This window comes from Giraffa tippelskirchi, chromosome 1 (assembly GCF_054371585.1).
Source record: "Giraffa tippelskirchi isolate mGirTip1 chromosome 1, T2T-mGirTip1v1.2.pri, whole genome shotgun sequence".
In the NCBI taxonomy this organism is placed as follows: Eukaryota; Metazoa; Chordata; class Mammalia; order Artiodactyla; family Giraffidae; genus Giraffa; species Giraffa tippelskirchi.
Genome location: NC_137275.1, coordinates 193,164,493 through 193,180,402, shown reverse-complemented (window position 1 = coordinate 193,180,402; position 15,910 = coordinate 193,164,493). Strand labels below are relative to the sequence as shown.

Sequence of the window (15,910 nt, the reverse complement as noted above, 5' to 3'; positions counted from 1 at the left end):
TCTGCATCTGTTATGTCTTCTGCATTGCCAGGCAGGTTCTTCACCACTAGCGCCACCTGGCCTGGTGTGTGTGCAGAGAGATGATATCAAATGTATTTCTGTAATGTGAGTCTTGGTCCAAAAAGTTTGAATCATGGTTCTGGGGAGTGAGTAGTTTAGGATGAGGACCATGGTTCCCATCAGCTGCAAAATAAAGGATTGTAGAATGAAATAATGAAGACAAGAACTCCATGGTTAAGCAAGTCCTTATAAATTTCCTTTTCAACCGGTGGCAGCTTTTAACTCTAGATGCTACCAGCTTCTTCCCTGTCTGGCCCCGATGCCTAACAGAAATGCCTAGGCTATTAAGGCAGTCCCATCAACTGGCCTGGAGAATGCCCATGCCAGTCTGAAAGGCCAACTTAATGCCAAGTTCACTTCAGTTTCAAACTGAACACCTCTTAACAAGATGGCAAGAGAGGTGCTAAAAGGCACATGAGAATGGATAGGTCAGTCTCTGCCTTAAGGTGCTTATCAAGGTGGGGCTGATTAATACACCAATAATTACAGGGCAACAAATGTAACAAATGTAGTGAGTTGTGAAAGAAGGGACAGTAGAGTGAGAAGAAAGGGGGAGAGGGAGTTAGTGGTGAAAGCAATCCAGGAGGGCTTGAAGAAGGAGACATTTAACATCATCTTAAAGGATGGGTTGGTTTCAGTTTGGACAGGAAATATAGGGATGGGAAGGGTGCTGAAACACCCACCAGAGGCACCCACCTCTTTGTCTGTCACGGAAGACGGTGTAAATGGGCTGCCTGGCTATCTTCCAATAGTTTTGATGAGACAACCTGCACAGTTTCCTTGCCATCTGCTCCCTGTTGCAGCTACCAACACACATGTTCTCCTTTCAAAAGGAGAAAGTGGAGCTGCATTCTGTGGCTGCTTGGTGAGTAGGGTGTGAATTTGAGTGGGAATATTAAATATTGATAGTAGATGTTGGACCTCCAGCAGCACCAAAATAGCTCTCAGCTGTAGATGGCCTGTGCCATCTTCTGGGCAGAGTTTTTGTTTTTGTGGGTTTTGGTGGTTGTTAAATTACTTTGAGCCATGCCCTCCATTCACTTTTCTGCATATCTAGTTCAGTGATACCTTCTCTTGTGTATTTCTGTTTCCCATGTCTTTTTTCAATGCCTTGTCTTGTCACACAGCATGTCCAAGTCTGAGGACATATGGGGAAAGATATTTTCTTTCACTGTGTTGCATTAGCACACATGGACATTAGAAGACATGTCAGGACCTTAAGGATAAAAAGGGCTGTGTGTCATCTTTATCACTGGCCTAACGCACTGTGTGAGTCTAGAGGCAGGAGCCAGCTTGGGTAGTCAACTGAGATGGAGGGGCCAGTGTTCCTGAAGGAAACCAGTTCCCTCTGGCTTGTATCTGTTTTCAGAACAAATATTTCTCAGAGCCGCAGCTCCCACTCCTTGAACAAGCAACTCATCATTAACATGGAGCCCCTGCAACCCCTGCTGCCTCCCCCCAGCGAGCAGGAAGAGGAACTTCCAGCAAGTGACGGTAAGTACACTTCTTTCCAAAGGCTGGCATTGCAGGCTTACCCTGGAGGAATGAAGGAGGCATCAGTCCTGGGCACCTTGGGTAATGTGTTGGGGCAGAGGTCAAAGTGAGTCATAAACTGTGTTTTTAGTAAGTAAACTGTTCACATCTGGAAGGCTGTGTTATCCTGAGAGTTCTATCAGTTTCTCCCAGAGAGAGTTCACTGGTACAAAGCATTCCTAAAGTTACATGTTAAAGAAGTAATGGTGTTAGACCTGTATCCAATATGGTAGCCATTACCCATGTGCAGGCTTCCCAGGTGGTGCTAGTGGCAAAGAATCCGCCTGCCAGTGCAGGAGATGCAAGAGACACAGGTTCGATCCCTGGGTCAGGAAGATCCTCTCGAGTAGGAAATGGCAACTCACTCCAGTATTCTTGCCTAGAAAGTTCCATGGACAGAGGAGCCTGGCGAGTTACAGTCCATGGGACCACAAAGAGTCAGATGTGACTGAGCACATGTACAAGCACCCATGTGTAGCTATTTAAAACTAACTTAAAATTAATTAAAATAAAAAATTCAGCTCCTCAGCCATATTAGCTAGATTTCCAATCCTCAGCAGCCACATATGGCTAATGGCTACCATCTCCATTCTTCCAGAAAGTTCCATTAGCATGTTCTCGGCTACAATCACAATTATATTAGTGGTTATAAAAAATTCTTCATAAATATCTCTACATTAGTCATCCCCTTTCTGCCTCAGTGCTTTTACATCCCCTTATTCCCTTTTCCACAGGGCCTTGTCTGACAGTTTTAATACAAGCTAAAATATAAAGGGTCCATTTCAGCCCCAAAGTTGTTATATTTGTAAATGATATAGTATCTGTGCTTCTAGGTTTCTTTTTTTATTTTAAGGGCTTTACTTACTTCAGGGAAGAATCTTACCACACTGCTTGCTGCACACACTTGGTGAGGCAAATTTCACTCTCATTAATTTCAAAGTAAAGTTTTAAAAATTCATATAAGATAACATTATTAGAACCATGAACCCAAACATAACAGGCTTTTCCTTAACTTTATGATGACATTTAAAATCTGGATCCTGGGCAGTTTCAAGAGGGTGGGTCATTCTGTCCCCAAGAGATGAACTTCACCTGCAGTTTTAATTCAAGAATCCCTTCCTTAGGGGGAAATTCTTCAGCCCATAATAAGAACATGGCTTGGCATGCAAATACCCTTGGGGGAGGTCATAGCAACTGATTCATACTGAAGTGTAAATAATTTTAGTAACTCTTTCCCTGAAAGGAAACTTTCAGGGTTGGAAGCAGGACTAGGCAACCGGATGCCAAAAATTCCATGAGTAGAAGGAAAATGTACAAAAGGATGGTGGTCTCCGGAGACATCTTTATCCCTCTCTTGGACATAGCATGATAATAATGAGAACCATTTGTTATAATGGCCTTTATGCTCTGTCTCAACAATTACCTCTGTAAGCTCTGGGCTAAATTAATGTTCTTAGCCCAAGGGTCCCTGGATCCATGTTGCTGGTCTACATTTTTCACTGCCTTCTCTGTCTTTGTATGTTTCAAAAAGCACAACAAAAGCAGCTTTTGTTTCTAATCACCAGTGATTTTTTTCTGGGCTTCCTCCTATATGCCTGGAAGATTGTTTGGAATGGAAATCACTTTTTCTGGACATCAGGATTAGCTTAAGATTGAATGAAGGAGGATGTGGCTAATGGAGAATCAGTTCAGTTCAGTCACTCAGTCGTGTCCGACTCTTTGCGACCCCATGAATTGCAGCACGCCAGGCCTCTCTGTCCATCACCAACTCCCGGAGTCTACCCAAACCCATGTCCATCGAGTTGGTGATGCCATCCAACCATCTCATCCTCTGTCGTCCCCTTCTCCTCCTGCCCCCAATCCTACCCAGCATTAGGGTCTTTTCCAATGAGTCAACTCTTCGCATGAGGTGGCCAAAGTATTGGAGTTTCAGCTTCAACATCAGTCCTTCCAATGAACACCCAGGAATGATCTCTTTTAGGATGGATTGATTGGATCTCCTTGCAGTCCAAGGGACTCTCAAGAGTCTTCTCCAACACCACAGTTCAAAAGCATCAATTCTGTGGCACTCAGCTTTCTTCACCGTCCAACTCTCACATCCATACATGACCTCTGGAAAAACCATAGCCTTGACTAGACGGACTTTTGTTGGCAAAGTAATGTCTCTGCTTTTAAATATGCTATCTAGGTTGGTCATAACCTTCCTTCCAAAGAGTAAGCGTCTTTTAATTTCATGGCTGCAGTCACCATCTGCAGTGATTTTGGAGCCCCAAAAAATAAAGTCTGACACTGTTTCCACTGTTTCCCCATCTATTTCCCATGAAGTGCTGGGACCAGATCTGCCATGATCTTAGTTTTCTGAACGTCGAGCTTTAAACCAACTTTTCCACTCTCCTCTTTCACTTTCATCAAGAGGCTCTTTAGTTCTTCTTCACTTTCTGCCATAAGGGTGGTGTCATCCACATATCTGAGGTTATTGATATTCCTCCCAGCAATCTTGATTCCAGCTTGTGTTTCTTCCAGCCCAGTATTTCTCTTGATGTACTCTGCATAGAAGTTAAAAAGCAGAGTGACAATATACAGCCTTGACGTACTCCTTTTCCTATTTGGAACCAGTCTGTTGTTCCATGTCCAGTTCTAACTGTTGCTTCCTGACCTGCATACAGGTTTCTCAAGAGACAGGTCAGATGGTCTGGTATTCCCATCTCTTTCAGAATTTTCCACAGTTTATTGTGATCCACACAGTCAAAGGCTTTGGCATAGTCAATAAAGCAGAAATAGATGTTTTTCTGGAACTCTCTTGCCTTTTCGATGATCCAGCGGATATTGGCAATTTGATCTCTGGTTCCTCTGCCTTTTCTAAAACCAGCTTGAACATCTGGAAGTTCATGGTTCACATATTGCTGAAGCCTGGCTTGGAGAATTTTGAGCATTACTTTACCTAGCATGTGAGATGAGTGCAACTGTGCAGTAATGGAGAATAGGAGGGGAGAAAAAATAATCCAAGCTTGGGATTGTGATTTTGCGTTGTCTGTAGACATGGAAGTCTAGATGGGAATAAAGGTTGGAAGAGCAGTTACCGTGGAGAGTATTGAAGCCAGACTATTGATGCCATCAGAATGCCCCAGATGTAAGGGGGAGTTTGGGTAAGCTTTCCCCTGGACCCTTAATTACATTTAATTAGAAACTTCCATTTTGCTTCATTTTCTATAGTGAAGTTCCATTGCTAAATACTAACCATGTCATTAACATTACAACTGTGTGGACAAGAGACATATGCATTATGAAAAGTGAAAGTGAAGTCACATCCGACTCTTTGCCAACCCATGCATGGACTGTAGCCTACTTGGCTCCTCTGTCCGTGGGATTTTCCAGGCAAGGGTACTGGAGTGGGTTTTCATTTATTAGATATTTATAGAGCTGTTTTGGACTTTTCATGAGAGAGACCTATCAGTGTGACTTTACAGAAATTCTTTTACCAGCTGTAAACTCACATTGATAGGTCTCTCTCATGAAAAGTCCAAAATAGCTCTGTAAATATCTAATAAAATTCTCTTTTCTAGAAGAACTTTTGCCTTATGGAGCATCTTTGTGGGTTTTGAAACTCAAGCAAATCATAGTAACTTCCAAGATATAGAATCAACTCAAAAGGGAAAGAAGTAGAAACAACAGTATTGTTCAAGTTCCAGCAGATAGAAAGAACTCCCCAATCTGGAGAAGAGAGCACAATTGTCTTAGGTACTGTGAAATTCAGTTATAATTCCCACAGGGAACATAGCTGTGTTCTTGATACCTTTCCATCTTAGTTACTATTTTAGAGTCATATCCTGCTTCCTATGTCTTGTCTTAGAGTATCAGATAGTGGAATTTAGATATTCCATAGGGATAAGTAGATAATTTAATAGATTCAACTATCTCCGATATATAAAGAGAAGAGAGGCAGAGAATACAGCTTTCAACAAAGGTGCCTCCACCTTTGTGGATGGGCTCTTTTTCTGGGCAGATACAGTGTGATGAATTTAGTTTTATCCTTGTATTGTGATATTTTAGCACTTTTTATGTCTCAGCAAGAGCCAAATCAAGCAGCAAAGACCTGCTGAGGAGCACAGGCATGAGGGCTTCAGTAGTTGTGGTCCATGGGTTTTGTTGCTCTGTGCCGTGTGGGATTTTCCTGGACCAGGGATCAAACTGGTGTTCCCTGCTTTGCAAGGCAGATTCCTAACCACTGGACCACCAGGGAAGTCCTGACAGTCTCTGTTTTTCCTGGAACTTCAAGATTCCCAAAGATAGCTGGGGAGAGCACTGTTGCCCAGATGAGCTCAGCAGTGTTCTGGGTGAGAACATGTTACCCCAGCCACTCAAATGACAGCTGGAGGATCAGCTGTGAGGCTGGCTCTGTCTGAGTAGAGAAAAAAACAAAATCAGTTCCTAGGCATCACTAAGCAACAGGAACGTTTTCAGTGTCACCCCAAAGTTGCTTGGTTACAGGATTCCAGTAGATTAGTGCTGTGGAAAGCTTGAGATGAATAGAGCAAACCATTTGAAAAGTGCCCCTTAGAGTTTATGAAAATTTCCAAAGAAGAAAAAATTCAGAGTGGGAATTGTTCTAGGTGAAAATGACATTTTCACATGAATGAGGTCCCCAGAGTGCAGGTAGCAAAATGCTTGCATGTTTTATTACTAGAGTGTATTTTTCATTAAGGAAAAAAGATTATGGTAGAGAAGGGGAATGCATTGCTGTCCACCAGAGCGATGGTACAAGTTGGCATAGTTCAACAGGCAGGAAACCATGCTTTCATCTTCCTGATAGATACAACTAATAAGAGTAGAAAATGTTTGACACCCTCTTGCTGGCAAAACAGAAGCACAGTGGAGACACCAAAGTTTCCGTAAAGGAGTGCCTTGCAGGTAGCAATGTGGTTGGTTTGATGGTGGCTTAAACCTTCATTTGCATATGCTTGAGAAAAATATCTATATCACAGAATAGATGGGAATTAAGTAGACGGTAAAACCAATTCTCCCAAGCCACTCTTTAGCTCTGTTCCTGTGTGTGTTTGTGTGTGTAAATGCACATATATGTCATGGATGTGACTGTGTGTGGGCAGAGGGGGAAATGGGATGTTTTAAGGGTTATTTACAGTGTTTACCTCTAACCATAAGTGATTTAAGTAGGCACTATTGAAATTCTAAAAAATCTACATGTGAACCTGTGAAGGCATTTGGAGCATATAAGAAAGTACAGTTCTCATCCATCAAGCATCCCATACTCGTGACCACCCCGCTCCACCCTAACACTTAAAAGGTGACCCATGGGGCCAACTGTATTCTCTACGTGCAGGTCTTTCTGTACCATCGCTGCTGGAATGTCTAACAGCCCAAGGCTGCCATGGTTACACTGCCTCCACTGAGTCTGGTCTCCTTCCTGCTTATCTGATATGAAGCTTCCTCTCCCTCTTTTGTTCCTTTATAGAGTTCCATGGCCAGGGCTGAAACAGATTTACACTTTTCTCAGTGTGTTAGTGTCTCTCTTCCATGCCATTTCCCACCATGTGCTAAGTAATTTCTTCCTTTTGGCTTAGGGTATATCAGGATGTGCACTGTGAGGGATGCAACTGTCTATCAGAAATTTCTTTTACGTTTCATCGAACACCAAGAACTGTTTATAAATCCAATGGACTCACCTTTCCCCTTATAGTTAGTGCTACCTGGTGATAGCAGACGAGTTAGCACCAGCTCTTGTCCCTGCCATTGGGTTTGAGGTTTACTGTTTGTTTGTATTTTCTTGTTATAAAACTAATTCATCATCTTCTAGAAAATCTGGACAGTACAAAAAGACATAAATAAGCAGAAAAAAAATTACCTCCCAGATTGTCCCACCTCCTAGAGGCAATCAATGTTAACGTGTTAACAGTTTTCTTCTGTATCCATTTTAATGCTACTTCAGTCATCCTGCGTGTGCAGTTTTTAAAATTCCTGCTTTGTTTGCTTAATGTTGAAAACGTGAGTGCATGAAAATGTATCATAAATTGAACTATAGGTCAAACAATGAATTGGGAGCATATTTAATTCAAACGTGGGCAAATGGGTTAACATCCTGTATTAAAACTCACACAAAATACTGTCTTAAGCATCTTTTTGGCATTGCACAGGTTTGGACTCTCCCAAACTTTTCCATGTTATGGCCGTAGTCTCCCACTGCTAATAAGCAGAGAGCAGCCAAGCCTGCCTCCACAGGAGCTAGGAGCTTCAGCACAGAAGAGGTCAGCTTTTGGTTTTATTTATAACAGAAGAGCCAAATTTCAGAATTCCTTATCACATTTATTGAATTCGAGAAGTTTGGGTCGGCAACTCCTCTAGGGTAGGAAATGCCAAGAGCAACTCAGGGGAAGAAATAAAAGCCTGAGCGAGCTCTGCATATTCACTTTTGCAAGCTCTTCAAAGCTTCCACCTTCCCCCTTTGTGCTTTTCTTTGGAGTTTGTGTCATCTTTGGAACTTTGGTTTCTGGTATCTACTGATGAATTACGTACTCATAAGTTCATTTCACTTGAAAGAGATCTTTGAAATTTGAAGTGTTTACATTGCTGGAAGGAAGCTAAATGCCTGGTTCCTGATGCAATTTAAGTATTTTTATCTTGCCAGGATTTTATATTTTTACATCATACGATGCCAACAGTGCGTGCATCATTTCAGTTCTGTAGTTGGCTAAATCCCTTAAACCGTTCACTTTAAGACATAAACACAGCAGGGCTGTGGATAGCTGTTCTGTTTCTGCACTAATGCCTTGCAGCAGTGAGAAACACAAGCTCTGGTCTCAGCTCATCCACCTTTGGGAGCCTCATATTCTTCATCTCTAAGACAAGAAGATAGGACTTGAGCACCACTCAAATGATTCCTAGCTCTAAATTCTTCAATTCTTTTGCTTAATGTCAAGGTCAAATTCCCGGACTGTGGTTTGAGGTCTTTCGCAATGAGAATGGGAACTTGGAGACAGGAATATTTTTCATAGCTTTTGGAGGTTAGAAGGAATGTTAAGGATATTCTAGCCCAGGTGTTGGCAAACTGACTGGTAGTCCATGGTCTCTTTTTTTGGGAAGCTACAGATGAGAAAACCCAGAGAGAGGACACAGTTTGCCCAAAGTCACAGAGCTGGGTACATCTGGGGTTGGGATCAGGTTCTGATTACCAGATTCCTGGCTCGGGTGTCTTGCATGACATCAAACATGTCTAAAACAGTTCGACTTCTTCTTGTGAAAACAGAACCATTAACTAGGGAACTACATTTAGTTTTCAATCATATCAAATGAATTATCAAAAGAGACATCTTACCCTATATAAGTGTAGGGAACTTGTGTGAGTGGTAAGAAGAACTGCTGCATACTCAAGGCAGGGTTTGAGCGTTTGGTTCAGTCGCAGCCTGCCAGGACCCAGTGTCTCCTCAGAAATGTTCAGCCCACTGGGAGTATTGCCTCCCTGGGGCCCCCATGGTGGGAAGGCTGTGGACAGAGGTGCCGACCAAACAGAATTCCTGATAGAGCCGGGCTGCAGGGCAAACAGCCTTCGTGTAGGAAGGCTGTCTCCCTCTGGGAATCATGTTCTGATTTTTAAAGCTGAATCTGTTAAATAAAGAATAGCTCACTCCAGGCCTAGTTCTAATTACTCATTGTCTTGTGCTGAGAATCTTTGTCTTATTAGTGAAAGCAATTCAGTTCGGAGCTTCCCACATCACTGCTCCCGCTCAGTTTGGCTCTTGGCTGCTGCACTTAAGTATTAATAATTAATTGCTTTAAAGGCTTCAGCTGGGGTTAAAAAAAGTATCAGTCAAGTGTCCCATGAAGTAATTCGGTTGCAGTCCTTGAGGGTTGGGATGTGAGCCAGGCAAGAGCGTCAGCATGTGCAGCTGTGACCACCAGTGTGGTCTGTGACAGGCAAGATATTCTGCTTTGGCATTTGGACAAGTAAACACTCCCACCACCATCTCTAAGAAACCGCAGGAGAAGAAAAGTGAAGATATTGCTAAGCCATTGTCATTAGAAAGCAGAAGCTATAATTTTCTGGATTCCATAGTCAACATGGGGTTCTATTTCCTCATGTTGTTATTAGCGGGTTGGTAGTGAGTATTAAGTAAATACACTTTATGATACCCAGGGTGACATGAAGGCAGCAGCTCACAGAATCTCCCTTCCTCCCTTCCTCTTCTGTTAAGACCTGGTGCCAATTATGTGAAAGAAAGTGTCAGGCAGTACAGGCTAGTTCCAGTCTCTTAAGTAGGTCTGGGACAGTATGGGGAGCGTTCAGCAAAGAGGCTCTGGTCGGTTGGCACAAGACTGGATGTTGGGCATGGCCACTGGGGTGCATGCCCAATGCCATCTGCAAAGTAAGGCAGCCTTCTTCTTGGTTTGGCTGATGGAGCACTGGAGGCCCTGGAGCCATGGCTTCCAGACCATGGGTTTACCCAGTGGCCCACTGGGGTGGAGGAAATGACTATTCAGACTTCTATTGGGGATTTACTTTTATCACCTCCTCAAACAATTTCTATTGTGTAGATTTTATAAAGGTTATAATACATCAAGAGAGCTGTACACAGGGTTTCCCTGGTGGTCCAGTGATTAAGAATCCACCTTGCAATGCAAGGGACATGGGTTTGATCTGTGGTCTGGGAAGATCCCACATGCCACGGGGCAGCTAAGCCTGTGAGCCACAATTACTGAAGCCCACACGCCTAGAGCCCATGCTCCACAAGAGAAGCCACCACAAAGTGCACTGCAACTAGAGAGCAGCCCCCCTTCCACAACTAGAGAAAACTCCATGCAGCAATGAAGACCCAGCACAGCCAGAAATAAATAATTTTTTAAAGAATTGATAGCTGTACATGTATCTGATTTATAAATACTCATTTTTTCTTAAGTATGAGCAAATATATTCCCCCAAAAGAAGTTTTGGCTATAGCTGCTCTAGATCTTACTGATGAGTCCACCAAGAATAAAATGAAGGGCTTGTTTTTGAAACTCTGAAATCCCTGTTCATGCCAAAACTCCAGATTCCTAAAATAGATGCGAGATCTATCTGCTCTAGTTACAGTGGTGACGTGCCATTTTACATACTTGCAGTCTTCCACGCTAGTAAACCAGGGTGAGTCACCCAAGCACAGTCTAGACTTTAGCCAAGCTCTTTGGTAGATGCTGTGTCACTCTTGCTGAATTGTTCTGCAATTGCCCAGAGTCCCCGATTTACATGAGTGCTGGACTCGACTTTCTTTTTGTTGCTTTTGTTGTTATTGTTTCAACATCCTTCACATTCTTTTTTTAAAATTTATTTTACTGAAGTATAGTTGATTTACAGTGTTGTTACTTTCTGCTGTACAGCAAGATTATTCATTATATATATATATATAATTTTTAATATTTTTTCCATTCTGGTTTAGTACAGGACCCTGAATATAGTTCCCTGTGCTATACAGTAGAACCTTGTTGTTTATCCATCTTATATATAATAGTTTGCATCTGCTAATCCCAAACTCCCAATCCATCCTGCCCTCCACCACAAGTCTGTTCTCTATGTCTGTGAGCCTGTTTTGTAGATAGGTTCATTTGTGCCATATTTCAGATTCCACATATAAGTGATATCATATGGTATTTGCCTTTCTTTGTCTGACTTACTTCACTTAGTATGCTAATCTCTAGGTTCATCCATGTTGTTGCAAATGGAATTATTTCATTCTTTTTTATGGCCAAGTAGTATTCCACTACATTTACATATGTACCACATCTTCTTTATCCATTCATCTGTTGATGGACAGTTAGGTTGTTTCCATGTCTTCACTGTTATGAATAGTGCTGCTATAAGTATATGGCTGCATGCATCTTTTCAAATAATATTTTTGTTCAGATATACGCCCAGGAGTGAGATGGACTTTACTTTCTGAGTGTATGCAGGACACAACCTTAGTGGGGATCCTCTGGTAGTAGGAAGAGCACTGGATAGAGATTTTAGAGGGCTGGAGTTCATTCATTCACTTGAGAAGTATTTACAAGAATTCTTCTCTGGAACATGCTGGACACTGGCAGTACCTGGATCTTATTTCCTCTTTTAAAAATAAGATGAGATGGCTTCTAAGTTTCCTCCACACTCTGTCCTTCACTGGTGCTTACCCACATTCCTGCTGTTCTTAATGATATGTTTTCAGATCATTCATCATTACCTCAGAAAACAAAAGGTATAAATATCTTTTTAAATGTGGTTAATGAAACCATAAGCATGTGGCACAATGATCTATAAAAGCTGGGTTACATTTTTTCTTTTTTTTTTTTGTAAATTGTAAACTTCCAGCATGAAATTGAAAATTAAAAGCAACTAGCTTAAAAGGGAATATAAAATGAACACTTCCTCACTTAAAAGAGCCCTCACATCTTTTAATGTCTCCTCCTAGAAAAGAAGTCCAATTTGAAACTTTTTAACCCCCCAATCTCCACTTCAGCACATAAAAAAAATTTAAAAATGGGCCAATGCTCTGGCTGAAAGAGAAATAAATAGGGTTAGGAGGATGACCCACGTGATAACCTGAACACAGACTGGATTTTACCATTAAAGGAAGGAGTATCCATGCTGGAAAAAAGAAAACGGCTCTTGTGATCTCTGGGCTCATCAGTTCCTGCCTGAGCCCCTCTGCTGCAGCTGTGGAATTTGGCCCCTAAATGCAGGCTTAGCTCCACCCCTGACTCTAGGGCCAATCCCACCCTACTCTGGGAGGGGATGAATAAGATGAAGCCCAGCTCTGTGGCTCAGGATGTGAGTCCTGCTTTCTCTATTACCCTGCCTGGTCGTCTCCTAGTCCATATGCCAGCCTTGCTCTCTTCCTTGGTCCCTGCCCTAGTGGTGGCCCTGGTAATCTATGTCTCCAGGACCTTGAAGGCCCGTCTCCCTGGGGCTGGACCATACTTTGCTGGTAGACAGCCTGCATGGAGCTCCCTTCCTGTCTCATGTCTCTCAGGGCAATGTTCTATTCTTTCCCAAAACACTTTTTCCCAGCACTGGCCCCATTTTGAGTAGATGGATCTGATTTTAAATGCCCATCTTCTCTAGTTAATCTTCTCCCACTGGCCAGTGGTTTCATGAAATACAAAATCGTCAGATCTATCAGCAAAATCCTATTCACTTTCAAATACACCCCAGAATCATGGCTACTGCACCATGCTGGATGCAGGCACTCTTGTTTCCCTCAGGAGATAACAATAGTTCTGCTTCTGCACTGTCCCCCTGCCCCCACCCATGTTTTCCACACAGCAGCCAGGGTGCTCTTTTACAAGTGGAACTTGTATCTAGTTAGGTTCAAATCTGAGCTCTTCACTTTGGCCTCTGAGGTTCATGCTTGGCCCTCTGCCCACCCTTAGACCATTTTCTACTGCTTTCCTCTTGAATCTCTGTGTTTCTACCATGCTGGTCCTCTGAGTTTGTGGCTACCACAGGGTCTTTGCACAGCTGATATATCTACCTAGAAGGGCCTCTCCTTTGATCTTTGTATGATTGGCTGTTTCCTTAAGTCTTAGCTCAAGTTTCAGCTTTCTGGAAACCCTAAATACCCAATTCTGAGTGGTTCTCTAAACCTAAGAGAGAACTGTTTGTTCTCTCTTATGCCACCACTCTGTTTGATTTTCATCAGAGTGTTGAGCACTTTTAAGCACTTCCTAATTTATTTATTTGTCCTCCTGTTTTTTGACTGTCTTCCTTAACTAAAACATCAGCTCCATGATAGCAAAAACTTTGCCTGCCTTATCCCCACATTTTACCTACCACTTAGAGATGTTCTGATACACAGTAGGAGCTAAATTAATGCTTGCCAAATTAGTTAACAAATGAATGAATGAATTCTAAATGCAGCTAGGGCAGCCTTTGTTTATGTAAAACAAAGTCTATAAGGAGAATGATTTCCTAGGATTAGGGTTTTCCAGAAGTCAAGCATGTTTTGTTTTGTTTTTGTTTTTAATCTGAAATCAAAAGTCATAGTATATATAGTCATTGTAAAAAATTTGGAAAATACAGAAGCCACAAATCCAAAATTTAAAAGGAATCTGAAATCCCCTATGTTCAAACTATGGTATTGTTTGTTTTTGTTCAGTCACTAAGTCATGTCCAACTCTTTGCGACCCCATGGATTGCAGAACACCAGGCTTCCCTGTCCTTCACTATATCCTGGAGTTTGCTTTAACTCATGAACGTTGAGTCGGTGATGCCATCCAACCATCTCATCCTCTGTCACCACCTTTTCCCCTTGCCCTCAATCTTTCCCAGTATCAGGGTTTTTTCCCATCAGTCGGCTCTTCACATCAGGTGGCCAAAGTATTGGCACTTCAGCTTCAGCATCAGTCCTTCCAATGAATATTCAGGGTGTGTTTCCTTTAGGATGGACTGGTTTGATCTCCTTGCTGTCCAAAGGACTCTCAAGAGTTTTCTCCAGTACCACAGTTCGAAAGCATCAGTTCTTTGGTGCTCAGCCTTCTTTATGGTCCAATTCTCACATCTGTACATGACGACTAGAAAAACCAAGAAGCAAGAACTAAAATCCTACAGCCTTCAGAATGAAAACCACAGTCACAGAAAGCTAATCAAAATGATCACATGGATCACAGCCTTGTGTAACTCAATGAAGCTGTGAGCCATGCCGTGCAGGGCTACCCATGACAGACAGCTTATGGTGGAGAGTTCTGACTATACATGGTCCACTGGAGAAGGGAATGGCAAACCACTCCAGTATTCTTGCCTTGAGAACCCCATGAACAGTATGAAAAGTCAAAAAATAATTGTGATATGAATATATATAATCCATCTATATATTTTTAATAAATATCAGAATACACTAGATATACTGTTTTGTAATCTACTTTTTTGCTTATTAAAATATGACATATCTATGACATTAAATAGTCCCCTACAATTTTAATTTTTTATTTACTAATCTTTATTAAATTATAGTTGCTTTACAATGTTGTGTGTCTACTGTACAGCAAAGTGAATCAGCTATACATATACGTATATCCCCTCTTTTTTTGAATTTTCTTCCCATCTAGGTCACCACAGAGCATTGAGTAGAGCTCTCTGTTCTTATTAGTTATCTATTTTATAAGATAGTAGTGTATGTATGACAATCTCAATCCAAATTCATCCCACTCCTCCTTCCCCCTCACTATCCATACTTTGGTTCTCTATGTCTGTGTTTCTATTGCTGCTTTGCAAATAAATTCATCTATATCATTTTTCTAGATTCCACATATAAATGATATTATACAATACTTGTTTTTCTCTTTCTGACATATACAAAAATAAACTCAAAATGGATTAAAGACCCAAATGTAAGGCCAGACACTATAAAACTCTTAGAGGAAAACATAGGCAGAACACTCTATGACATAAATCATAGCAAAATCTTTTTTCAACCAATCTCCTAGAGTAATGAAAATAAAAACAAACAAATGGGACCTAATTAAACTTAAAAGCTTTTACACAGCAAAGGAAACCATAAACAAGACAAAAAGACAGCCCTCAGAATGGGAGAAAATATTTGCAAATAAAGCAAATGCAAGGGATTAATCTCCAAACTATACAAACAATTCATCCAGCTCAATATCAAAAAAATAAATAACCCAATCAAAAAATGGGCAAAAGACCTAAATAGACATTTCTGCCAAGAAGACATACAGATGGTCAACAAATGAGTGAAAAGATGCTCAGCATCACTAATTATTAGAGAAATGCAAATCAAAACTGCAATGAGGCATCACCTCACACTGGTCAGAATGGCCACCATCAAAAAAACATACAACCAATAAATGCTGGAAAGGGTGTGGAGAAGAGAGAACCCTCCTACACTGTTGATGGGAATGTAAACTGGCACAGCCACTATGGAAAACAGTTTGGAGGGTCCCTAAAAGACCAAACATAGAACTACCATATGATTCAGCAATCCCAACCCTGGGCATACATCTGAAGAAAATCATGGTTCAAAAGATACATCCACCCCAATGTTCACTGCAGCACTATTCACAATAGCCAGGACCTAGAAGCAACCTAAATGTCCATAAACATAGGAATGGATGAAGAAGATGTGGTACATATATACAAAGGAATATTACTCAGCCATAAAAAGGAACAAAACTGTGCCATTTGCAGAGACATGGATGGACCTAGAGACTATCATGCAGAGTGAGGTAAGTCACAATTTTAACATATATACATTATTAATCACATAAATATACAAAAGTATCTTTTATTCTCCTACCTCCCACCAAATTATATATATGAATGTCTCTTACTGTAGCTTTACAA

General features: G+C 41.5%; 1 protein-coding gene across 18 annotated transcripts in view; it reads left to right on the top strand.

Moving 5' to 3' along the window:
* The window catches only part of FRMD3 (FERM domain containing 3), a 396,369-nt gene that overhangs the window by 324,309 nt on the left and 56,150 nt on the right, over nt 1-15,910 (top strand). For all 18 annotated transcript variants that reach the window (XM_081520403.1, XM_081520507.1, XM_081520514.1 and 15 more), the window contains one exon: nt 1,430-1,554. In XM_081520403.1, the coding sequence (XP_081376529.1) occupies nt 1,430-1,554 (125 nt within the window). The remainder of the gene's footprint in view (nt 1-1,429; nt 1,555-15,910) is intronic.